The 26,216-nt window shown below is 37.5% G+C and overlaps 2 protein-coding genes across 6 annotated transcripts; one reads left to right on the top strand and one right to left on the bottom strand.

Moving 5' to 3' along the window:
• The first annotated feature begins 100 nt into the window (after positions 1–100).
• Positions 101–5,023, top strand: LOC117566963 (vacuolar protein sorting-associated protein 35). Of its 3 annotated transcripts, none has more exons than XM_034246615.2 (8): positions 101–218; positions 947–1,136; positions 1,199–1,932; positions 1,996–2,231; positions 2,293–2,619; positions 2,676–3,239; positions 3,296–3,479; positions 3,538–5,023. In XM_034246615.2, the coding sequence occupies exons 1-8, from the start codon at positions 216–218 to the stop codon at positions 3,697–3,699; spliced, it is 2,400 nt and encodes a 799-aa protein (XP_034102506.1). In that variant the 5' UTR covers positions 101–215; the 3' UTR covers positions 3,700–5,023. The 3 variants fall into 3 exon arrangements, with proteins under 3 accessions (XP_034102506.1, XP_034102505.1, XP_051861966.1); XM_034246614.2 differs by lacking the exon at positions 101–218 and adding an exon at positions 238–541; XM_052006006.1 differs by lacking the exon at positions 101–218 and having other exon boundaries at positions 836–1,136.
• Positions 4,939–25,391, bottom strand: LOC117566964 (tubulointerstitial nephritis antigen-like). Of its 3 annotated transcripts, none has more exons than XM_034246618.2 (4): positions 25,225–25,391; positions 6,392–6,592; positions 5,343–6,328; positions 4,939–5,277 (listed from the first exon to the last, which is right to left on the bottom strand). In XM_034246618.2, the coding sequence occupies exons 2-4, from the start codon at positions 6,555–6,557 to the stop codon at positions 5,134–5,136; spliced, it is 1,296 nt and encodes a 431-aa protein (XP_034102509.1). In that variant the 5' UTR covers positions 6,558–6,592; positions 25,225–25,391; the 3' UTR covers positions 4,939–5,133. The 3 variants fall into 3 exon arrangements, with proteins under 3 accessions (XP_034102509.1, XP_034102510.1, XP_034102508.1); XM_034246619.2 differs by lacking the exon at positions 25,225–25,391 and adding an exon at positions 24,209–24,439; XM_034246617.2 differs by lacking the exon at positions 25,225–25,391 and adding an exon at positions 8,590–8,751.
• Between the last annotated feature and the right edge of the window lie 825 nt (positions 25,392–26,216).

The raw sequence follows: 26,216 nt of genomic DNA, 5'->3' as shown, positions 1-26,216 counted from the left end.
TTTTTAATTAATAATTTTTAACAATTATATTATTTGGATACAATTAAAACATTGATAGTCGCAATAATAATCGATGCTTCAAAAGACACAACAGCATCGATATATAAATAGTGTTATCGACGTTTTGCCACCTCTAGTACAAAACTATTGAGAAAAAAGATTACTGATTTAAGACAATTTTTGCATCCTTGCTCCGCCCACTCAACGCTGCTGTAATGGTAAGTGCTGCCCAAATCGAACCGTAATCGCCCATTACCGGAATCCGAGATTGCAACGTATGCAAAAGTGTCATATCAAGCGCATGCAAAAAGAGAAAAAGAAAAGAAAAAAACGCTGACTGCGCCCTTGGCCGCCCACTTTGCTAGCGGCAAATTCAGTTCAACTTGCAAACTGCGGGTGACCACAAAAATAAAAATAAAACCAAAAAGGAGTCCACATAAGTCCATAAACCACATCCACATCCAAGACACCACCACCCAGAATGTATCCCTGGAGCTCGTCCTCGTACAGCGGTCAAGCGACCAACGGTGGCCAAAGCAGGGTAAATACGCCACACACACCAATTAACACACACTCCACCTCACACTCGTAATACTATCTAATAAACTACCATGTAATTTACTTCATTTCCTGCTATCTTTGTCAAATTCGGGGTTGGGGCGCAGTCGGCAATTTGGCAAAAAAATATATTTCCAGCTCTCGTTTGTTGTTGTGTTATCATTGTTTAAGCACTTCCCACAACTTTCCAAAAGCAATCCAATGAGCTGCTGTGACGCTTATCTCTCATCTCATGTTCTTCGTATTATGTGTGTTATGTGTTTCTCTCAATATATAAATTGTGTCGTTATTGTTGTCATTATTTATTCACATATTTAAAATGTATAATCGTCGTAGTGGAAATGATTGGCCCACTTTACCCAACACTGTATGCTATGTTTCATTCCAGACGATGCCGAACGGTTTGGACGATCAGGAGAAGCTGCTCGCCGAGGCGGTCGGTGCGGCACGCAAACAGGCATTCCAAATGAATCACTTTCTGGACAAGGAGCGCATGCTGGATGCCCTCAAATGTGCCAGCACAATGCTTAGCGAGCTGCGCACTTCAATGCTATCGCCCAAAAGCTACTACGAGCTGTGTAAGTATATATTTCCAGTTGCAACCACAATCAGCAATCTTAATTCTCCATTCCCACTTTAGACATGGCTGTTACCAATGAGCTGTGTCATCTGGAACTGTATCTCAGCGAGAAGAGCCACAAAGAGACGGATCTTTATGAACTGGTGCAATACTCTCATACGATAGCGCCACGGCTCTATCTGCTGATCACAGTGGGCATTGTGTACATAAAGAACGACTCGACGCTGAAGCGCAGCATTCTTAAAGATCTAGTAGAGATGTGTCGCGGTGTTCAGCATCCACTACGTGGTCTTTTCCTGCGCAATTATCTACTGCAATGCACTCGCAATATACTGCCCGATGTCCTGGTCGCTGAAAATGAGCATGAGGGCAACGTGTATGATGCCATCGATTTTGTGCTCACAAATTTCGCCGAAATGAATAAGCTGTGGGTGCGCATGCAGCATCAGGGTCACTCAAGTGAGAAGACGCGTCGTGAGAAAGAGCGCGAGGAACTGAAAATCTTGGTGGGCACGAATTTGGTGCGATTGTCGCAACTAGAGTCCGCCACACTGGAGACGTACAAACGTCTGATACTGCCGGGCATACTGGAGCAGGTGGTCAGCTGTCGGGATGCCATCGCTCAAGAGTATCTGATGGAGTGTATTATACAGGTATTTCCCGATGAGTTTCATCTGCAGACGCTCGATCCGTTCCTAAAGTCCTGCGCCCAACTGGAGACGGGTGTAAATGTTAAGAACATTATTATATCGTTGATTGAACGCCTGGCTGCCTACAATCAGCGCAGTGGCAAGGTGAGTGCATCGATTTTTGGCTGCTGTTTATTAAAGATATGCTAATTGAGAATCTATTTGCAGACCAGTGGCAATGCCATTGATGCCATCATACCCGCTGAAGTGGAACTGTTCGAGGTGTTCAGCGTGCAGGTGGCAAACATTGTGCAGACGCGCACGGACATGCCGCTGGAGGACACAATTTCGCTGCAAGTGGCCTTACTCAGTCTGGCGCAGAAAGTGTATCCCGATCGTGTTGATTACGTGGACAAAGTGCTGGGCACAACTGCACAAATACTCGATCGCATGAACATGAACAAGTAATTCAATATTTTTATCGTTTATTCTGTGCATCTTAATTAATATCATTCGTACTTACAGCATCTCGCATTTGTTGTCGGTCAATCAGGAACTGTCTCGTCTTCTGCGCATATGCATAGATTTCTATAACAATGCGTTGACCATTATACAACTGCTTAACTTCTGTCCGCTGCTGGAAAAGTTCGATTATACGTCGCGCAAATCGTTGGCTCTGTATATGGTCATGAATATATTGGAGAATGAGACGCAGGTGCCGACAGCAGAGCAAGCAGACAGCTTATTGACGATCATAACCCCGTTGATTAAGGATGACGACTCAAGTACAGCAGCTACAACTAATAGTGCAGATGCAGAAGAGTTTGCTGAGGAGCAGGGCGTTGTGGCACGGTAAGTTGTTATTTTTAATCAAATGAATATCGTTTTTATATGCATTTCCTTTACAGTTTTATACATCTGTTGAGATCAGATGAGCCGGATATGCAATACAAAATGCTGCAAACAGCGCGTAAACATTTGGGCAATGGCGGTGGCCAGCGATTGAAGCATGTGCTGCCGCCGCTTGTTTTTGCTGCCTATCAGCTGGCATTTAAATACAAAGCAATTGCCGAGCAGGACGAGAACTGGGACAAAAAGTGCCAGAAGATTGTGCAGTATTGTCATAGCACTATTAGCGCATTGGCCAAAGCTGATTTACCCGATTTGGCGCTACGTTTGTATCTGCAAGGCGCCCTTGTGATTGGTGAAATACGCTACACGAATCATGAAACTGTTGCGTATGAGTTCATGACACAGGCTTTCTCCCTGTATGAGGATGAGATTTCCGATTCAAAGGCACAACTGGCGGCAATTACACTCATAATGTCCACGTTCGAGCAAATGTCCTGCTTCGGCGAGGAAAATGCTGAGCCGCTGCGCACGAACTGCGCTCTGGCTGCGTCCAAGCTGCTGAAGAAGCCCGATCAGTGTCGTGGAGTTGTGGCCTGTGCGGCGCTCTTCTGGAGTGGCAAGTAAGTGAAACAAGTACAATCTTAGTTAACTTTTAACTATCATAAACCTTCCTTAGGCAAAATGGTGAGGAAATGCGCGATGAGAAACGCACGTTGGATTGCCTGAAGAAGGGCGCACGCATTGCTTCGCAGTGTCTGGACACAGGGGTGCAAGTACAGCTGTATGTGGAGCTATTGAATCACTATCTCTTCTACTTTGAACGTGGCAACTCACTCATCACAGTGGCAATGCTGAATCAGGTAACACCTTCATTTCAGTTTCGAATTTGCAGTTTTTAACACTTTTGTCATTTCACAGCTTATTGCCAAGGTGAATGAGGAGCTGCCGAATCTGGAGCCGAGCGAGGAAACCAAACAGATCGAGAGTCATTACAAAAATACGTTGGCGCATTTACGCAGTCGCATGGAATCGAATGACACGACACTGGAAGTCTCTTTTGCTGGCATCACACTCAATTAGTTGAAACAGTTGTCTCGAGATTGTAACTAATCGCGATACAGCTTTCCTCATTTAGTGAAACAGCACGCCCCCTTGATCATGCATATTTTTGTAACGCTACTTATCAGTCAACAGACAGTTAACCCACTCTTTAAAAGGCTGGACAAATTAAAACAATGCAGAACCACGCGACCGAGCATTGCGATACGATCAAACAAACAAGCAAACAAAAAAAAACTGTTTTCTTAAAGAAACGAAATTCCATGATAAATTGTAGATTTGTTTAGGGTAGTAGAGCATGGACTACCGATAAAGTGCTTATGACATTTTGATTTCCAATTTGATTTCGATTATATATTTCTAAGTGCAAAGTATCAACATTCTCGATGATTTTTCCTCCCTTATTATATTATTCGCGTATTTAGTTAATAATTACAAGTAATTATCCTCAACAACATCATTAAATTGTATTTTATTTTATTCTATTCATTAATCCCTGCAAAACAAATAAACACTCGTGTGAAATATTGTTAAACAAATTGAAAAAAATAAAATAAAAGCAAACCCTTAAATGAATTAACTATTATAATACATACCAATATGAATTAACCATTATGTATACATATATGCAATTTCCAACGGTTTTGATTGTGGATAAATAAAGTTAAGATCAAATTGTTTTTAGAATGTGTATAAAAAAAAGAAAACGAAAGTGATTAACATGAAATTCATTTCCTTTATTAAAAATATACATACATTATAAGCCGAACACGCTAAATCGGTCTATGAATCAGTTAACTTTCATTTACAATACAATACATGAGTAAGATAAGCATAGGCGGTTTAATTCGTCAATACATAACATATATATAAGTAAAGTGAACCCTACTCTCGATTCCTACAAAGATCGTCTCAAGCCATTCTTGGAATCACTTTTTCTCATCGCGAATGTTTCACTAAAAGAATTCGTATGCTATTTTGTCGATTTGTTGTGGCAGTTGTTTGTATGTGAGATAAGTTTTTGGCGGTGTATTGGATTTTAAATACTTTATTTGAAGGACGGCGGTGTGTGGTAGTTAATGTGGCAGTATCGTGTTACGATTTCATAGATAGCAATTTTATAAATTAATTGATTACGATAGGGAATACAAATAAGAGTAAGAATTCGTTGGGGGTGTGGCGATTGTGTTTTGGTGTTTTTGGTGCATGGCGATTGAGGAGGAGCTGATCAGCTTGGGCTAACAATGCTTGCGTCGCGACTTAAAGCTAATCATTGTTTTTGTTTTTTTATTAGTACCTAAGATCTAGCATAAATTTACAATTAGAAGCGCCTAATTCACTTTCAGTGCCGGAGCAAAATGGAAAATTTTGAAACATGAGATAAAAATTGTTCGTCACTGCAAAGCTCGAGAGATTACGTGAGCTTAATTTCTTGCTCTCTTCTTCGGTAACAACTTATGCCGACTTTGTGCGGAAATAGTTGTACACATCTGGCCACGAAGCCAGCACATACTCCTCGATGCCGCACTCATTGCGGCCACGTTGAATGCGGAAATAGCCATGTTCGCCCCACCAAGGACCCCACGAATTGGCCGCGATCTGAAAGTACGAATTTCCAAGTTTGTCAAAATAGGAAAAGACGGAATCGATAGTCATCAACTTACCCAGTACTTAACACCATCATGCTCCTCGCCCCAGCCCACAAGTTTCACCGAGTGGAAGCCAGTGGGTGCGCCACGATTGGCGGCTGTCTGGTGATAGACACCACCTGAGTACGAGAAGAAATCCCTGTAGATGCGCATGGTGGCCTGCACGGGTCCCGAGTGATAGATCTCGGCCATGATGTCAGCCTCCCGACTCAGACTGTAGGCGGGGCCAACGGTGTAGAAGTTATCACGATTCACACCCGTGGCGGCCCGACAGCCGTTGGCCTTCAGCGAGCGGCTGTTGTGACGAATCTTGCAGCTGCCGCGCTGCTGTGTGTAGGGATAACACTGCTCATCGACGACGCCCTTCTTGTGCAGATAACGCCAGGCTGCATCCAGGTGTCCGCCCTCGCAGCCCTGCTGGCGACGTGTGCACGACAGGATGTTCTGCGGCGACAGCTGAACGATCTCCTTGCCTTGACTCTGGATGGCAAAGCGATCGGATGCCACCGAGGTGGTGGACAGCACCCATGAGGAACCGCACCAGCCCTGATCGGGCACATCGGAAATGTAGCTGGACCACTTCTCGACCGCATTGAATTGATTTGGCAAGTCGTTGGCCGGATTGGACAAACGGGTCATGGCCTTCACACGATAAGTGGGTTCCTTGGTGCCCAGACGCAGACGCAGACCCTCGCTGTACTTGCGTCCCCACCACTCGTCGTATTTGCGCGCCGACCAGCCGAGTTCGTGGATGGAGTTGACGCTGTGGACGAGCTCGTCGTCGGTCAGACAGAGATCAGTGTCGCACTGAACGACGCCGCCATCGAGGCAACGGCACTCGTTGCAGTTATCGAATGTGGTGTTGTACTTGTGGAAGTAGATGCCGTTGTGCAGGCAGCTCAACACCGGATCCGGTTCATTGAAGCAGAAGGAGCGATAATCCGGACAGCAATCGCCGGAGTCATCGCGATCGCAGAACTCATCACAGTAGCAAAGTGTAGCTATCGATCGATTAGTGGAAATTAGTCACCGAAAAAGTGAGTCATAGTTTGGGGGTTACTCACTTGAGATGGGCATCGAGCAGCCGTCACGCCGATCCTTGCAGCATGTGTTCTGTCGCGCACAATACGGACCCGGGAAGTCCAGCTTCAGTGTGTGATCATAGGCAGTGGCCAGTGCCAGGAGCAGCAGCAGCATCGATAGCGCCATCAGGGCGCATTTGACAGCCATGGCTACGACTTAGGTATATCACAAAAATGCAACAACTGAAAAGACGTCAAGACAAAAAAAGGTTTTAATCTGATGTGTGCTTAGTTCACTTTCATTTATCTTATCTCAGCTGTTTTGCATTTTTTTGCGATGCTGTGATTAGATAAATGTTTTTGCAATTTACCAAATATCAATTTTCAAGTCCCCCATTTGCTTATCAGCAAGAATGTTTGCAAAAGAATGCGCGTATTACGCATACGCCCCGTGAAACACTAAACTCCTAATTAGATCGCCAATGAATTTCAATTATGCATGCCAAAGTTTGCGACTTTATTAAATCGCAAAGCAAACAACAAACCCGTTTTGTTAGCTTCCTAATTTTCGAGCTACTGCGTTGCACACATTGTGTTGTCTCTTGTAATTAATAACTGGGGCTTAAACTACATATAGAGAGAAGAAGTCAGCGAGCACACGACATTTCTCAAAGCACGCTTCACAACCCTTTTCAAAAAATTTCACGCTCATCAAAAATTCATTGCATGAATTCACAAATCAAATGTTAAGTTTAGATCAGAGTTGACCAAGAAGTTGATACCTAGCAACAAGTTTGCAGAAAATTACACTTTTACGATCAATTTGCGAATCAATTGAAATAGCAATAGCTTTTTAAAGAGCTGAATGGGTTACCTGACCAGTCGATAAATTGATATACCCCATCGGATATTCAATTAATGGTGACCAAAACGCCAGCAATCATATAACAGTAAACTTTTAAAAATTCTGATGACGTCAACTATAAAAAGCATTTTAAACACGAAAGTTTTTGGCTTCGGTTCGATTCAGCACCGAATTCAAATTTACGCCAAGACTGCAAAAAAGAAAACAAAAAAAATAATACTACAACAACAACAACAAAAAAGGAGGCATTAAGCCAAGTAGAAGCGCCCCTTTTCTTTGGGTTCCGGACTTGGACTTGAACTTGCGAGAGTTATGACAGAGCATTAAACTTGTTTGACTTTCAGAATGCGCGTTTATCAAAAAAAAAAAAAAAAAAAAAACATTCAAGAATAATAATAATAAAGAAGGTTTATTATTTATTTAAATGCAAATGGCAAATAGATTTTTCCTGTTTCGCCTTCGAGTTTTAAGATTCGCGCTACAAGCGCAACGTTTTATGCTTATAAAGTGATTAGTTTTTATTGAGTGCTACAACGAAATGTATTCAATTATCGAATGGATTCATAAATAGCATCTGAATCATGCGGGGTCTGTCTTCAAACATTTGTCTAAGGTTCGCAACTCTTCTTTATCCGCATTGTTTGCGCTTCGGATTTTTTTGTTTTTGCTTTCCTAAAGCTGAACCCGTTTATAATTTTGTGCTAATTTATTTGAAAGTTTGATTCGCTAATTGATTGGAAAATATTAATGAGCTGGCTCGTCCTCCCCAATAGGCTAGACTAATTGATGTAACTGCCGAATTCCAAATTCAAAACTGGCGCCAAATTGACATATTTTCCATATAGCTGTCCCTAATCACGTTGTTAACTAATTTCATTCCAATTCATTTAAAATGCTTTTAGTTGTCGCAAAACCAACTTGATTGCATTTAGTTAATGATAAATATTTTCTATAACACATTTGAATAACTAACTAATTAATTTTGTGATAAATATACAAAGACAAATTCAAGTTATTTCGAAAGAGAAAATATTAAATCACTTGCAAAAATTAATTTGTTTGCATTTTGTTCTTGATTAATTCTTTTCAATACCACATTTGAATAATTGAGTAACTAATTAAAATTTGCTAATTAATATACAAATAAAAGTGAAAAGAATTTGATTTGAAACGCAAAAATATTAATTCACTGATTCCACATTTACACAAAAGAATGTTTGTTAATATTTATAAATATTTGTCAAATTAATCATAATAATTATAAGGCAATTTTTTATTGATTTTATTAACTGCTTTGTTGTTAAGACATTGTTTTTAAAAGCACTTAAATAGTTAAACCGTTAAACGTTGCAATAAATTTTATGAGCATACTAACATTTATGAGCTTGCACAATTTATCGGTGGTAAGAATATGGTATATTATAATATGTAGAAGAATTTAACACTTTCTAGCCAATAAGTTCTTAAGCCAATAACAAATTCTGCTCAGACTTGTTCTTAACACGTTGTTTGCGCGATCGCGGCCAGCCGTTGACTGAATTCAATAAAAGATTTTGGCCACCATCAAAGCAAAGCCGTCGCCGCTGTTAAGGCCTCCTCTATTGCTACTGTTGTTATTACCGCTTACATGTACGTATGTATGTGTAGGTGGCAGTCAAATAGAGCGCAAGCACGCTCTCTCTGTTAAACAACGCTGTTACGTCCGCTTGCTCTTTGCAGCAGTGTGTAGGTGGCGGCTTGAACGAGAGAGCGAGGGCACACGATCTGGCTGTTAAGTTAACAGCGTGGGCTATCTCTGTTATTGTGTTGACTGTGAAAGAGAAAGAGCGCACTCACGTTCGTCGCTATCGCTGTAATGGGTCTGCATAGTAACAGCTGTTGTTAGTGTGTGCCCAATGCACAATGATAATTGCTTTATATGGCGATTCCTTTTAAAATGCACACACACACACACACAGTGAGGCTTGTATGTATTGTCGTTCCTCGTTAGTAGCACGTTTGGCTGAAAAGATTCTCACCTGAGATATGTAATACAGACATAAACTTTTTTTTGTTTTGGTAAAATTCCTTAAATTGTTTGCCAAGACCTTTGGCTGGGGCAAAGGCGTGAGCGTTTTTTTGTGCGCACTTAATTTACGAATATTTCGAATGTTTGTTTGCTTGTTTGTATTTATTATCAAACGAAATTGATACAATATAACACAGAACAAATGTAGGTATGTTTTCAAATGTGTGTACATACATACGCACTTAATTGCACTCAATTTAAGTTCAAGGTTACACAAAACAAATCAAACAATAGATTCATTGTAGATATGTATAGACTATTAACGTTTATGTGTCATGCGTATAAGAAAGTTTATTCATCAGTGCTTTGCCAAAAGTGTGCGAAATTGAATTAAATACCTTGTTAATTTCAATTCTCACATCTCGAGATTCACGCTTCTGTATTTACCATGCAATGTTCATATAAGCTGACGCATATCGATAAGATCTGTATCTCTGATACGTAATACTTCAACTCGTATTCGTATCTGGGACTCTTTGTCTGTCATTTCACTTGGCATTAATTTTGTTGCGAATCGTTTCTGTTTTTCACATACATAATTCCCATAATGCAGGAATTTGCATATAGAAGCCATAAATGAATATGATTTGCGCAGCTTCTGCAATATCTATTTGGGGAACTCGTCTTTCCTTATGCTCTCAAAACTTAAATCAGCTTTTGAGCTGAATTTAAGAATAAAGGAAATAGTAAATAGGGAATTGAAAGTATCTGGATCGCTTCGTCATTAAGTTGATGTGTAAACATCATCTGAATTCAAATGGCCAAATAAATTTTATCATGTTTATGTGGCAAAAAGAGAGGCAGAGAGAAAAAACAAACAAGAAAACAGAAAGGCAAAAAAACACAACAAAAACATAGGGAGAAAAAACCCCATTGAAACCGAAGAAAAATAAGCCGACACATTAAGAAAGCTAATTAAAAACAAGTTGCAAGACCAACCATGAGCAAAAGACAACCCTCATATCCATAAGCTGATATCCATAACTGCCAGCCGGAGAGCATATCAAGCGGCGTCCGAAATAAAGCCATCAGACGTCGACATTGCTAATGCCCAGTGTCGCCATTTGCATGGCATTAAACGCAAATTTTATGACCGATTTCTGTCTGAGTAATGCCAAATTATGAATATCATTTTGTGGACAAACAAAGCCAAGAAACCGGAGATGAAATAGCAAAACCGAAATTAATGCCCTATTAACTAACAATCTATTTTGACTATAGTGGGAGGATGATAATATATATTCAGTCACGTTTACTTTGCACTTCTTGTGCCAATCGAAACGACATTCAGTTTCGTACAGATGATAAACAGACATTCCAATCTTATCGCTTATACAGTTGCACTTTTTCAATGAGTAACAAAGCACACATCCGTAGTAAGTATTATTCGCTGTTTTTGACACTTTTTTTTTTGTTATTTATCTACTGAAGGATGACTGTGACCGGTAACCACAAAACTTATTAGCAACTGAAACAAAAACAACAAAGAAACCTTTAAGTCGTATACTTAATATATAAGTAGACTTTATGACGATACTTTGTTGCTCTAGAAAGTTGAGTGGGAGTGACTATTGTGAATGACTATTATGAATGAAATGAGAATGAATGAAATTATCAAAATGTCGTCGCATATATAGTATTGAGTCAGCTTTTTGACAATGCTTGTCTAATAATAGTGCAGAGTAGACAAAAGAGCTGCTGAACTTGAATTCGGCTTCAAGTGCAAACAAATGAATTGTTTTAATCTGAGTGCTGATGACAACATGTCTACAATGTATGAGTGTGTTGTTGATGTTTCGATGAACAACGTAATTGAGACGTCATTTGATGAATAGTTTATGAATGGAAAGCATCTGGCACGCTTCTTGGCCACATCAGAGGTATTCTTTTTATTTCGACCATATTGACAATTTAATTGGTTTGACAGCCATGATTAGGCATTCAATTAGCAGGCATTTATACACACTATTTAGGTACTTACCGGGCTGATTATTATTACCAATTCCACGCACACCGAACTCTATTGATATTCCGGCTATTGCCAGACAGCGTACACAGAGTACGGCATTCCAATGTATTTAAGTCATGTGATAAAATATTTATAAACTGCTGGGCAAACACAGCAACAAACACCTCAAACCAGGTTCTAGTCACTTTAACATAAACAAAAGTTCGGTGAATTTCAGGTTTAAGCTGTCTCTTTAAATGGGGAATTGAGGAATCTCTTATCAAGCAGAAGATAGTTTGTTATAGAAAATGTAGTTCAAGGGCAACCGTAATCAATTAGTTTGATTAACTTGTGCATTGTTCTTGTTAATGCCCCATAAGCTGTCCACTTCAAGACGTCCACACGTCACGATATTGTCTTCGATGTCTATGGCGTTGTATTGTTTGTTGTGATTGTGGAATGCCAAGCGTCATGATATGGACTAATCGACAGCTATGCTACTTGGGCATAGACGATCAATACTATCGTATGAAGCGCCTTGGGATTAAGCATTTCGAGCGATTGCATCAGCGGCCAAACAATATTGTAGAACAGTAATCTGTTTTTGTTTGGCAAAACTATGTGAAGAACACAAAATTCTTCAATTGCTCGACTTATCTAAGCCGTAAGTAATACCCTGTACAGGGTATGCTGAACTTTTGAGTGAGCATGCCACCAACTGTGTTATTTTTACAAAGGGTTTTATAAATCTGTGCCTAAGAGAAAAAAAAGGTAGAAAAAAACATATCGGATTCCATAAAGTAAATGATCAGCCTCAACAAGAGAAATTATAGGAATTGCATTTGGTAAAAAACGACTGGTCTATATGGTTTATTTTGAATGTATTAGTATGTCGATGTACCAATTATAGCCTACAGTATATGTTAGAATTGGTTTGGTATATTAATTTAGTATATTTTAATAATATTACCGCACTGTTTTAGTTTTATTGTCAATGTGTAACGAGTATTCCACACTCGAGCGCACTCGTCTATACCATTCCAACTTGTTTATTAATCGTCATCTTTATCACCTAGCCTCTATAAGTCATTCATGGAAAAGTCTGAAAAGTTGGTCATTGCCACCACACAGCTGATGGAAATATTACGATATACATAACATATCTTAAGTAGATATTCTATATCTATAATATAAACACACATTCAACTATAGTTTGCAAATATACAAACGTATACTTCTTAACGGCAGGTTGTAAACTCTCGTTGATTATTAACTCAAATGATATTGTCTACGACATTTACTGCGCGTCGTGCTACAATAAAAAACAAAATAAATAAATACATAAATGAATTCGGTCGAGCAATACGCAAAATAGATGTTAACACCTTACACTGAACACTGAACTCATTAAAATTTCCGATGTTGTTGATAATCAATTCCATGGGCGTACAATGTTTATTTACGCGGCTCGTCTTTATCGTTTATCTAACTAAATATGTATTGTATTGTGTATAATATATGAAACCGATAAGACATTCCTGCAATTTTTTCTTAATTGTATTAAGGTCAATCAGCTAATAAATATGGTCCGAAAATGAACCTTGGATTATTACACGGTCAGAAGCCAAATGCAATTCTTACGAATCATCAAGGCTATTGGAAAACATTACGCGGAAATTTCACTTTGGTATGCAAAATACTTTTCACGCCTTCCACAAAAATGTTCAAAAATTCAATTGATTGGATCTCAGAGGTTGTTGTTAGTACATAGTTAGCAAGTGCAACAGAACGTATCGCGCATACGACTAATGGCATCAATATGTCTTCAAGGTTGGGGCCATTTGCACGCGATATTCGCATCATCAGCAACAGCAACAGCAAAGTCAACACTTGAAGCCAGAACAGAACTCCCTGGCTTCAAATCAATGGGTGTTCAGGGTCTTTTATCGCACCACACCGTCAAGTTATGACGAAATCGAATTGGCTTTTGATCGCAGTCGTCAGTGCGAAGTGGAAGTGTGACCACAAATTCAATTGAATTAAATTCTAGACCATTTTGACAACGACAATTTAACAATGCTCAACAAAAACAATCAACAATCAAACACTGAATACAGTTTATTTACTTGTAGATACCTTAGGAATACGTAAATATGTTTTTGTTGTATATATTCGATGATTCGTGAACTTCATGAAATTTAAATATTTTGGTTTGCTATTGTAAGAATTGGTATTTTAGTTGTGCATTTTTTTTTAATTTTAAATTCTTTTACTATATTACAAGAATTGTTTTTTAAAACCTGCAAAAAATTTACTTTTTCCCTTTATTGAATATCTACTTATAAAATCAATTCTTTTTGGTATTTTAGTTATTTGTGTCGTTTTTAAAACTTACAATTCTATTACTATATTACAAGTATCACTTATTAAAACGTGCAACAAAAATACTTTTTTACTTTATTCAATATCTACTTTTAAAATCAATTATTTTGTGTGCAGTTTGTAAACTTCCTAAAAGTATAACATTTTTGGAAGCGTATTTTTACTAATCACTGTATATCGCTTTAACAGTTTCTTAAGTTTTGCATTTAGTAACCGGTTCAGCATACCCTGCCTGGCTACTTTCTATAGGGTATTGTATGTGTTTCAATTTGGCGGCAGCAACAAACGTTTGTCAGCTGCTTATGCTTAGTCTGTGGCCGCTCAATAAAATATATTTTTTTTTGGCATATTTGTGTGTTAATATCTGTTAAAATTGCCATTCGTTTCCATTTCAATTGTGCGGTTTCAAGTGCAAGTTCGTGCTTCTCCAACCCCCTCTCCTTACCCCTCTCTTACACATCGTGTTACTTGTATCTTCATATTCTGCACGCTATGCGATTTTCAACAGTTTTTTTAATGGTATGACATTTTTATTTCGTTATTTTATGCAATTCCTAAGTCGATCTGTCTGGCATTGAACGCTCGTTATTTATATTTATTTGAATAAAATATGTTATGTACACATGCATAGTAATAATGGTAATGAACTTAATCAACGAGTTGATATTGTTGATATGTGTAAAGTATTATTATTTGTGACATTTATGAGCAGAAGGAATGCCTCAAGGGATCAATAACAAATTGTTGGAATTTGACTTTTTGGCTTTTCCCTTATTTGTCATCAATATTTCCGGGTACTCAAGCACTTCAATTTAATTCCCATATACGTCAATTTAACACTTAACGCTCTGGTAATATCTTGTAAATTGATATTCAATACTTTCTACATGGCAGCTGATAAGCCGATTATGTGATAAGCTAAAGCGAAGCTATTTTTAACGAATTATTTCATTATTTATAGAGCACGATTAGTGCAGAGTTCTGGAGCAAGAAACCTGCATAAATAAATGCGGATAAGAGATCTATATTTAAAGTATTGGCAAATGCTTTTGACGTCATTGATTTGTGGCCCACTGGAAAAGTTCGAAGAAGACCAGTTTTTGTTAATTGGAAAATTAGCGCCATCATTTTGCCTGAGATAATTAAGAGGAAACAGCGAACGTTTCAAATATTGAAGGATTACTCAATTTCTAAGTATAAACATGTTGACTATGCCAAGACAATGTTTGTCCAGGTAATGTTTGTATTTATTATAGAAATTCCGCATTGTTTTCTGCAAGCGAACAGAGAATATTTTTAAAGTGCTTCGTCACGTGTGCTTGAGATACCCAGGAAAATTGCTGTATGCATCGGCAAGCGTGAAACCATTCATCAACGAGAAACAAAGGAGAAGATTCCATTCCGATTAGTTGGAATAGCAATTAAAGGGTATCTGACAGCTGTTCAGACTGTATTACTTTGATGTTTTTGAATGAAAATACCATGTCTAGAAACGCTTAAGTCATTTCCAGATATTTTCACATATCATACTGTTTATAATAATTTGCACAAAAATAAAGCCATTGGGAAGATCATGGCCTTTGGGGTGGATATAACAACGTCATAAACATTTTTGTATACACACACTCGATTATTTACGCATGCCTCCATTGTTTGTGTGTTCGTCGTGCCCGTAGAGCAAAAAACAAAATAGATTTTATTATTCAGTGGCCACTGTTGATGATAATTCATAATTTGCGTTTATTGGAAACAATTTTCAAGTTTCAATTCGTAAGTGTCTATTTTTAGAGAGAGAATATGAGCAGTGCACCTTTTTTTTCAACGCAGTCCCAATCCCAGACCAAGCGTATACCCCCTTCACAGTCAGATGTACTTACTATATATGAGGTGTTGTGTGTTTGAGCATTTGAAATGTTTGACGTCTTGAATGCACTCAACGCCCCCGGGGCAACAACAACAAAAAAAAAAGATCAGACGCTTTTTTGGCTCGTAGTTAGTAGTAATTATCGGTAACTTGACAGCAGCAGAGATAGAACGAACCCAAGCAAGCAATACTTGTTATGTGACCAAATTAGGTGTGCTGTCAATCAAAATTAATAACAATTTGCTCAACTGCACGACAATAACAATACGTCCTCGTCGATTGACACCTGACCATAACGAATATGCATTTCGTCGAATTTAACAATAAAATATATGGGGGAAAAATTATTCATATAACAAATATAGCGACGAGATCAGATGTTTTCAAGGCTGTTCTGTAAAGTCGTAACGTTTGTTGGGCGAACAGAACCCTCAAGCATGATAAACACAAGATCAACCCAATCCTCACTTCTCGCAATCGACGTAGAAACTTTACGTCTCTGCTATTTGGTTGCGCTAGAACCACTTGTGAATTGCTAAGCAGCAAGAGTTTTAATAATAACAGCGAAGCAGGCGCAAGAGTTAACAGAACTCTGCGCTGTTAATTGCAGCCGCTTGTTGCTGTTAAGTTAATGTTCTGCCTATGCGCGCTCTCTTTCTCTCTTACACACTTGTTTCTTATGTTATTTTTGTCGCCCTTAAGTCATAATAAAAATGCTTTTATGCTACTTTTCTTTGTTTAAAGTGAACATTTTAGATTAAAGATTTCATATCGGAACTAATTTAGAAATAGCCATATTTGCGTGTACTTTGACTAAGCATCTGGGCAACTCGTCAGTAGTCCATCATTTGAGGCCATTCACCGCCGCAGTTGATTCATTCAAACAAAGGTGATTAAATAACCGTACAGATTTATAGTCGCATATATGGTTAATTATAATGCTTGACGAGCATGACAAATGTTTTAATTATATTCACATTGGTTTAAACAAAAGCTCTGCCAGATGGAAATGTAAATGCTTTTTCGGCCCGACTGTCCCATTTTGTAACGCCCACAGTGCTGCGGCTAAACGCCTTTATATCGGCCACTGGGCCAGCATTTGCTTGCCGCTTGCTGTTTGCTGCCTTGTTGTTTGCCATTTGCCGTTCGCCATTCGCCGTTTAAATCCGCACTTCCCCCGGGGGCTGACAGCCCTGGCTTTGGCTCTAGCACTAGCTCTGTCTGTGGCTATGTCTCCATACCTGTATTTATTTTATTTATTATTACATTTGTATGTACCTACATGAGCCTACGTATCATTTTGGAATGTACTCGTATTGCGTCTGCGAAACAAATAGCGTCCGACTCATATAAATAGCAACTGCTCTGATTTTGATTTGGATTTTGATATGCCTGACAAACTGTTTACTACTCCGCGCTTCACAACGCTAGCGGGTATATTAACTCGAAGATATTACAATATTCCAACGGAAGATTCTGCTGCTGCTTCAAGATAAACTCAATATTATCTCAACATTAAGCCAGGGCTTTGCAAAATGTATGTCGCCAGATACGACGCAAATTTGTCTAGTGAATAACCCTGTCCCATATACCTGAACATGTTAATTCTCTCTTATATATATTTTCATTTAATTGTTAATAAATACCACAAATATTTGCACTTGCCGGTAATTAAATTGATAGACTTACATGTATTTTCATTTTTAGAAACCATCTGCAAACACTTTGCGCTGCCTTTAAATTTTTGGCAATTTTGTTTTCGTTCATCTCATGTGAAAGTTGTGCTAACTGCAAACATGTAAGACCTTGGCTATGCTTACGAAATCAAATTTATTTATAATACAGCATTACAGAATTAGAACACTTCGCTTTCATCGAGCAAAGAGCCCTGTGATTGTTTACTATACTCTAAAAGAGGGTATTATAAATTAGTGGTGAAATTTGCGACACATTTTAGGTAAGCATTTTTGGTTAATTATTTATAGGTGTTTAAACAAGAGAATCAACAGGATAACTTACAGGAAGTACTCAAAAATATATTAAGTATACGATACTTAAATTAGTTATGAAATTTGCGACACATTTCACATACACATTAAAGATAATAATTTCGGAATAATCTATATATTTTTAAATATTATTATCAGTCAATTAATTTTATTAAGTATACGATCCCTGAGATTGTTTGCTATACTCTTACAAAAGCTACACTATATCAATTGCGACACATTTTAAATACACATAAAAGATAATAATTTCAGAATAAATAGATTTTGTAAAACGAAAAACAACAGGATACTGTAAAGATACTACTTAAAAATATATTAAGTATACGTTCCTGATTTTAACGAGGCATTTAAATTAATAGCAGTAATTTATTACAAGGTAACAAACACTTTGAAGGAACCTTCTGTTAGTGTACATTTTATAACTGCCTGCTGTTGCTCTAAGTTTATTGTTAATTTCTTTTTCTCTTGGGTCTGACCGCTGCTTTTGTGTCAATTTATTTAAGCATTTTGGCCAAAAGTCATTGTCAATGCCAAATGCGAATCATTTCGTCGTCGTCGTCGTCGTCGTCTACAAATGACAACGAATGAAGGCGAGTATACACAAGTGTATTCATATGTGAGTCTAGCACTCATATGTGTGTATGTGGCCCCATCTGATGTCAGTGACACTCGGAGCCAACATCTGCGATGCATGACAAGCAATTCCGAATATCTGCCCAGTCAGTGATATAGGAAATGCTCTATGGGTTTGCAAACAAACAAACATGTTGTTCAGCGATGGTAAACCCCAGATAATGATACAGGTAAGACGCGCCTCCCTCCCTCAAATACATAACAAAAAAAAAACGAAAACAAAACTAAAATGCCTAGAAGGCTTCGTTCGCATTCCGAAATTCCTTAGCTGAAAATAATAATTAGATCATTCTTATTATTATTTATTTATAGTATTATCAATGAGCCATTTTTATGTGTTTGCCATAGATTAATTATTCAATTGTGCACATAAACAAATTTTGTTTGAATTTGGCGCTTTTCGTCATCGCGCTGTATAAACATGTGTCATCATTAATTAATTACAGTGCCGAGTATGTGGATATATTATACAATTCATCGCTGTTTAATCTGTCAGAGGGGTTGTCTAAACACACTCTCGTCAAGTGACATAAAAAACTCATTATAGGAGACATCATCGAATGAAATATAGAGCTGACTAATTCAATAAATTCTTGTAAAATGCATGAAATATTGAATTAGTCAACTTTTGAGCAACATTATTTCTTTACAAGAATGTATGTATGCATTGAAGTAGTATTTAAGATATATTGATATTAGTCAGCTTTCATTGTAAATACTTTGTTGCATCTCGAATGTAATTTTCAATTATTATTTATTAACAGATTCAATCACAATTGTGCATGCTGTGAATTCAAAGTGCGTACTTGACATTTACAAAAGAATAATGTTATAGTTCCAGTTTAAAAAAGTCAATAACAATTAAAGTTTAAACAACATTTTTTCGCTGCCGAGTTACCCACCCACTGTGAGAGTGAAAAGATGTTTATGGTTTTGTTTTTATCGCTGGGTTATTCAATTAACACTCTGGGCATAATTGAAGAGTCAACAAAATCTCACTTCTAGCTGAGTTTCATACACTCCCCATAAATGTAGCGCCGCTTTAACGGTTCCAGCGAGGTGTGATCTGCTAATTGGACACTATCACACCTCAGAGTTCAGGTTCAGATTTGAGCTCTAGTTGTGATGTAATATGCAACTGCAAATGTGATGCTCTAATCCAAGCTGAACGTGACGTCACTAGTTCAAGTCGAAGGTAATTGGTTTTGTGTGTTGAGAGCTTTTGAGAGATCCGTGTTTGTATGAGTGATTAGAGAGCACTAAACAATGCACTCAATGGCAAAACAACGAAGCAAATAAATAAAACGGGTATACTCACAAATACCTGAGTGTCTAGTCAGCCGGCAAAAAGTGCGAGTACTTCAACCCGTACTCATACCGTATTTATTTGCACTTTCAATAGGCCATGAGACAACACAACGGTGACGTCATTAGTCAATTTACTGATTTGTTGACAGCACACGAGATAGTTAATTGCATTTGCTACAAGTATTTAGCATTACATGCACTTCAATTGCGCGAATTAAATGCGATTGCATGCAATTCAATAAATGCACTTTATCTCCTTCTCTCGCATACGTCACGTAAGCCTCCTCGCTTGGGGGCGTATTGTGAGCGTACAGTGTGACCAGAGGTTAAGCGATACTCTGTGCACAGATTGGACTATGAGGAAGACAAGGTAAATGCATTAGCTCGAGTTGAACCAATCCTTGACTGTTTAATATGCTCGTTGTGAAACTGGAATTTCACGAAAATATTCCAATTTAATAGTTCTGGGTGTGAACAGACAGATTTAAATGCAAATAATAAAATAATATTATTAATAAACATAATGCTCGCTACGAATCAATTACGAAAACGTGTCAATTTCTGACTTCTAAATGCTTGACATTAACCTTAAGCCAACGTTGCGTATGAGCAATGCAACTGCTCTTGGTAACATTCTCAGCATGGCTAGAATGCTGGGTATTTATTTGTTGTTGTTGTTGTTAGTATGATTATGAGCTGCAATATTTAACTGGCACGCCACAGGCAAAACAAATCGCAATTTGTGCAATTTACATTTTAATTGCCGCATATTGAATATCACACACAGCACATTCGACAATGGCGCTTTGCCTGATGATGTCGTCACGCTCTTTTAATATTCATACCGAGCCCCAATTGAGGCGCATTAATAACAAAAAACAACAATCAAATCTGGCTGACTAATGTAATATGATAACTTGATTTGAAGACTATGCCAAAAAAACGACTCGAAACGTTGTCAAAGCAAACAATAAAAGGGGATTGGCTTGAGCTCTTTTTTGAAGACAATTGAAAGTGAGTTGATCCTTGCAATTAAAGTTGATTACAATGTTACAAAGTGTGCAAGTTATGTGTATTGAGTAATAAAAATGGTAAAAATAAACTAATGTTGATTTCTCTATATTTGATTCACTTAATTGAATTTTGTTCCCGCACTTGAGGCGATTCAGTTACATCCGTTTCTCTATCTGTATATCCGTTTGTATGTCTAGAGATACTTCGTATACTATATGAGATAGAGTTTTAACTTGTGATAGCACTTGTTATATCAATTTACTAAATACCAGTATTTTTTGGTATATTAATTTGGTATATTTACATGATAATACCGCACTGATTTGCTTTTACTGGTTATTTTCCTTGACTGTAGCTTTATTACTTGCTTAGAGCTTTAATTTTTGACATCAAGTGTTATATTAATATACTAAATATACATTTTGGTATATTTCATTATATAAGATGAAGTTCTAATTTTTGAAAGCACTATATATATGAATATATCAAAAATTCATTTCGATATATTTCAGTATTTTTTCGGTATAATAAGTTGGTATATTTAAATAATATTTCCTCACAGTTATATGCTCTTGTTATATGAAACTACCAAATATACATTTTGAATATTTCAGTATTTTTTCGGTATAATAATTTGGTATATTTTGATGATAATACCGCATGGCTTTGCTTCTATTGAGAGCTGGTAGCAGGTATCTCACACCCTCGACTGAATCCTTATCAATTGTTTAGAATATCACATTTGCTCTTCTTTAAAATGTTTTTTTTTTAATAGCACTAGAAAATAAAAAACCAAATAAATATGTTGAAGTCTTATAAGTTATGCTACTATAAAAATGACCATCTATCTCTTAATTGATCTCTGCTTTAGAATATATTATGTTTAGGAAACGCCTCCAACACTAATCTGCAATTGTTAAGTGTTTGCTGACGACAAATTACAAAAGCACTTTGAATGCTTATCAAGTAGTTTAGCGAATGCCATGACAGACACAAAAAGTTCAACTCTCCCATTAACCAACGCCATCTCCATCACCATAACCATCATCGCCATCAGCATAACCCATCAGCATCTGAGATGACATCAGCAGCAGCAGCTCATCAGTCCGGTGGTAAGAGCAAACCAAGACCAGTAGCCACTGTCGCCGCCAGGTTAGGCCGCGGTTATGATCACAAAGCGACTCACCTTCGCATTGGAATGGGAGGGTTCAGCGGCGTTTGGGCCGGAACTGGGCTGTCAACTGGGCAACGTCAACGCACCGTCGTTGATTGCGTGTTTTGCTTTGTTTTGTCTTGTTTTGTTTTGCTTAGTGTTTGGTTTAAATAAAACAAGAAAGCAAATATGTGTGTATGTAAAAACCAAGCAACTAATTTATGGGATTAATGGGCAAACGGTTTGAGCACGCGGCACTCGAATATGCATATGGCTTTTGAATATTGTTACAATTTGCTCGGGCAAAAATTGGTTTTCCTGTTTTTGGGTGACGTGTAAACGAAATCTGGTTAACCTTAACCATAGACAAAGACAGGTCTCTCATGCTATTTACATTTCAAATGTTTACAATCAAAAGCAAAATGTCTAAATTTTTGTTGTGTAGCCAGTTTATTGTCATGTGAATTTTTGATTATTATTATTCCTAAACTGAAACCATATTTTGCGCAGTCCAAATAGAAAGATTATTCAACCGAATGCATTCAATCACCTTGCATAAATAATCACAGCAGTATTAAAGGTGCATTGCAGGATAAATACGGAAATCGAATCTAAATAAAGATTAAAACTTTTTGTTTGTTTTGTGATCCAGTTTATTATGATTATATATGGATCTATATAAACAAAATCTTTGCAAAAAAAAAAAACTGAAACATGCTCACAGTCGGCAGACACTTTATGGTTGTCCATAAAGTAAATTGTCCCAAAAATAGATAAGCCAAAATACTTCAACATTTAGCACTTGGCATAACTCAGCGGCTTATTTGCCAAATAGACCAGACGAATCTCGAGACTCGAGACACTTCAGCAACTAGATTAGATAGAATAACGAATCCGAACAATCTTTCCGACAGTCTGACAGCACAGTGGGGCTTCGTCTCAAATTACAATTTCGCACAATTTCTCAATTGTTGATACACTTAATTGATTAATCAATATTTAGAAAATAGCTGTGAGCAAGCGGCAAATTCGCAACGCACAAGTTCATGGCCAAAGTGAAGCCAAATAAATGGAAATTCAAACAATGCACATCAAGTGATGTGTGTGTGTTAACAAGCGGATAAACAATAATACACAATAGAATGAGAAATAGAATTTGCATAAATAAATGCAGTTCATTTTTGATGGATTGCACTTGTGTCTTAATTTTTCATCGTGAAACACACACACACGCACACACAAGATGTGCTAACAACACGGCGATAAATAATAACAACAAAAATCTTTAATGCAAATAGTGCTTTGATAAATATAGACTGAAGTGTATCTGATGGATTACCCTCGTGTCTTCATTTTTATTAGAGAGAGATGCATTTCTGGCTCATTGCATCGTGTAGGTATTAGCCCACATTTTGAGTGTTGTCTAGCTGGCTGACTGGATATCTGAATAGCTGGTAGATGCTTGGCTGCCGTGACTCGGCTCAGTTTCAAGTCGCTTTATCATGCTAAATTTATCTACACCCACGAAGCGCTGGCAGCATTTATACAGACCAGATCTTTCATCTTCCCAACAGCAGCAACAGCAGCAGCAGCCTGCAATTGAGGCTGGCTTTTACCAGGAACATGATAGCCACAAAATTTAAGTAGCACAAGCAGCTTGCACACAGCAACACAAATCTGGCGCTTTTCGCATATTACTTTCTAGTGTGTGCTCTATGAAAAATGCGAGTAGATTTCGGGATCGGGATAAATAAATAGTAAACGAAAGTAAACTTTCCAAAATCGAAAAATAAACTGAAACAGCTATTTAGAGTACTCTCGTCCCAGGCCTTTTCCATGCTCATCCCAAAAGGTAAATGGAGACGATCGTAAAACTGGTAAGCAAACCATCAAAAATAAGCACGTTACTTATAAAGCTCTACAGTAAACAGACATAAAGACAGTTACTCGCATATTTCACCTGCTTGGCGCTTGTGGTTAACTAGCTCTTAGCTAATAAAAAATAAAACCTAACACCTAACGTGTTTTTTTTTCTTAAGTACAGTCTGCTGAGTTAACCGCAACTCAATCAAATTCACTAGCTGTCTTATTAAATTCGATACTTGATGCTGATTTCCCGTCTCGCATCGAATACTCAATATCCAATTCTTGTTGTCGCACAAATAGTCGCATTTTATTGGCAACAAATATGTTAACACCTGTGTCTCGGCACCAAAACACTTTGCTTGTAGAGAAAATGCAATTTGCTTGCGCAGCAAATTCCAATTAAATTTGCATTTGAATTTTCAAACTAAAAATTTAAAATTCATTTAAGTTTGCAATAAGAATCCTAATTAAGTGAATGAACTAGTTAATCGTTTATCCGCAAGTTCTATCGATAAATCGATCTACCTCCCACTTTTAGTACCTGAAATTAACAATATATGGAATGTGGCGGCGCTTTAAACGGCAGAACAATAACAATCGAATTGCCTATCGATTACAAAGTAGCCACTTAGTACTCGACTTCCCCAATTTATGGCAAGTGGCGCCATTAGCTTAATAATTGCAAATAACTCTAAATCAGACAATTTAATGTGGCATAAAAGCCTCTGGCACCCGCCGTTGACACTTACCTGTCAAAAACAATTGAATTCCCAATTACCGTTGCACCAAATGTTATGTTCTCAATGATTTAAAAGCGAACGTGACGAAACTCAAGCGCCGTCTGCTTCAAAAACAGTTGCGCATGCGCACACTAACGCACATTCATAGACACACACACACTAACACTCGCACACACAAGTTGCAGTCAAGAAAAATTAGCATTAAAAGCTTAAGCGGAACGCGCGTTTGCTGTCGCGACAGATTTAAAACTGAGACTCGACATCGGAATCGGAGACTCTGAAATGTGGAGCTGCTTGTTCGTCGCGACTGCAGTCGTCGCAGTGACTGCGGCAGCGACTGTGGCAGCGACAGAGGCCCAGCTTCCAGATTTTCGCTGAGCAATCGAAAATATTGACAAGAGAACGCGTCGAATTGCAAATGGGGGGGAACAACAAAAGATACAAACAAATATTTAAAAAGAGGAAGACGAGGGCAAACAAGACAAATAAACAGTTAAAAGAAAAGAGCAATGGCTAAGTGTAGGCTCAGAATTGGGTTGCTCTCGGAGTAAACAATTAACCAACAACAATGGATGACGCAATGCAAACGGCAGAGGCAGAGGCAAGTGGCAAGGACCCAGCCTTGGATACCAACAGCACAATCCTTAATTGTCGTATTTATATTTGCACAAGTCGAAAATTGATGTTTATTGTCTCTCGCAGTCTCGTTCATGTCAAAAACATTGTTAAAATAAAATAAAATTAAAAAAACGGACAACAATGAATACAATTACAAGTCAAAGTCAACAACAAGTGAAGGAGCTGCCTGTGTGGGTGCCAGATGCCCGTTGCAACCAAACAAATACAGATAGCAATACACGCTCAGATACAGATACAGCTTCAGCTACTGCTATAGATACAAATACAGATACAATTGTGCGACCGCCAGCGACAGACGCACTGACAATACTTGAACCTGACATTCAGTATATCAAAAAAACACACACACACACATACACACACTCATATTGCACACCCCTACTCACATGCATTAAGTGTCAGCACTCCAAGTCCAAAGTAATACCAAATCGATGCCGATCGTCAAGCGGCAATTGAAACAAATAAGAATAGCATCAGCATGCAAATTGCAGCTAATAGATACTCAGTAGTCAACTGAGATTCAAAGCAGACTGAAATGTCCACTATTAATAATATTAATTAATTTTTGTGGAATGCAAAACGGGAGTGTTAAGTTACTAATTTAGTATAATACACTTGAATAAAACTATTTGAAAAAATCACTATCAAATTTTGTAGATAGCTCGAAAATCTATTAAATTTGTAGATATGAATTTTTGAAAATTTTATATAATGATAGAAATGTCAGAGCTTATACGAGTAAAATGCAGAGCTCTTTAACTATATGTTCGTATGTACTGAAATATACTACCATTTACATATGTATATACATACATATAACTGAAATAAAAATAATAATAATAATATTAAATATAGTTAAATTTTCAAAGCTATCACACTTTTTGTAAATAATTTGTAATAAATGTCAGTAAATTTAAAACTCGCGCTACTATACCAAAGCGTAAACGTGTAAAATTTTTACATTCCATTTGTTTGGTTCAGTATTAGTATTTTTCAAATACTATAATCAATTCTTTACACCAAATTTTGCTGTTCAAGTATAGCATACCCTTTTCTCCCATTTATACAGGATATCAAGCACGCTCGAGTTAATTCACACACTCATGACGATTTCAATACAGTCGCATACATATGTTTGATGCGTTTTAAATTGAAATCAATTTTTTTTTTTTTGTTTCATGAAAAATTTGCATTTTGAGTGAGAACAGGAATTCATATAGACATGCACACATAGGAACAGCAATAAATTAAACGACTAATGTCAATTTAATTATTGATTTCTCAAAAGCAAACAAAAACAAACTTAGACCCGCATATATCATTCGATTAAAAAAAATATTCATTTTAATGAATTATAGTAAGAAATCATTTAGCAACT

This window comes from Drosophila albomicans, chromosome 3 (assembly GCF_009650485.2).
Source record: "Drosophila albomicans strain 15112-1751.03 chromosome 3, ASM965048v2, whole genome shotgun sequence".
NCBI lineage: Eukaryota > Metazoa > Arthropoda > Insecta > Diptera > Drosophilidae > Drosophila > Drosophila albomicans.
This window is presented reverse-complemented; position numbering and strand designations above follow the sequence as displayed.

Coding starts and splice junctions, on each gene's coding strand:
- LOC117566964 (XM_034246618.2), bottom strand. CDS start 6,557: ATGGCTGTCAAATGCGCCCTGATGGCGCTATCGATGCTGCTGCTGCTC. Junction 6,329..6,391: donor CTGCTCGATGCCCATCTCAA/GTGAGTAACCCC, acceptor ATCGATCGATAG/CTACACTTTGCTACTGTGAT. Junction 5,278..5,342: donor ATGATGGTGTTAAGTACTGG/GTAAGTTGATGA, acceptor TCGTACTTTCAG/ATCGCGGCCAATTCGTGGGG.
- LOC117566963 (XM_052006006.1), top strand. CDS start 878: ATGTATAATCGTCGTAGTGGAAATGATTGGCCCACTTTACCCAACACT. Junction 2,232..2,292: donor GATCGCATGAACATGAACAA/GTAATTCAATAT, acceptor TCGTACTTACAG/CATCTCGCATTTGTTGTCGG. Junction 3,480..3,537: donor CAGTGGCAATGCTGAATCAG/GTAACACCTTCA, acceptor GTCATTTCACAG/CTTATTGCCAAGGTGAATGA.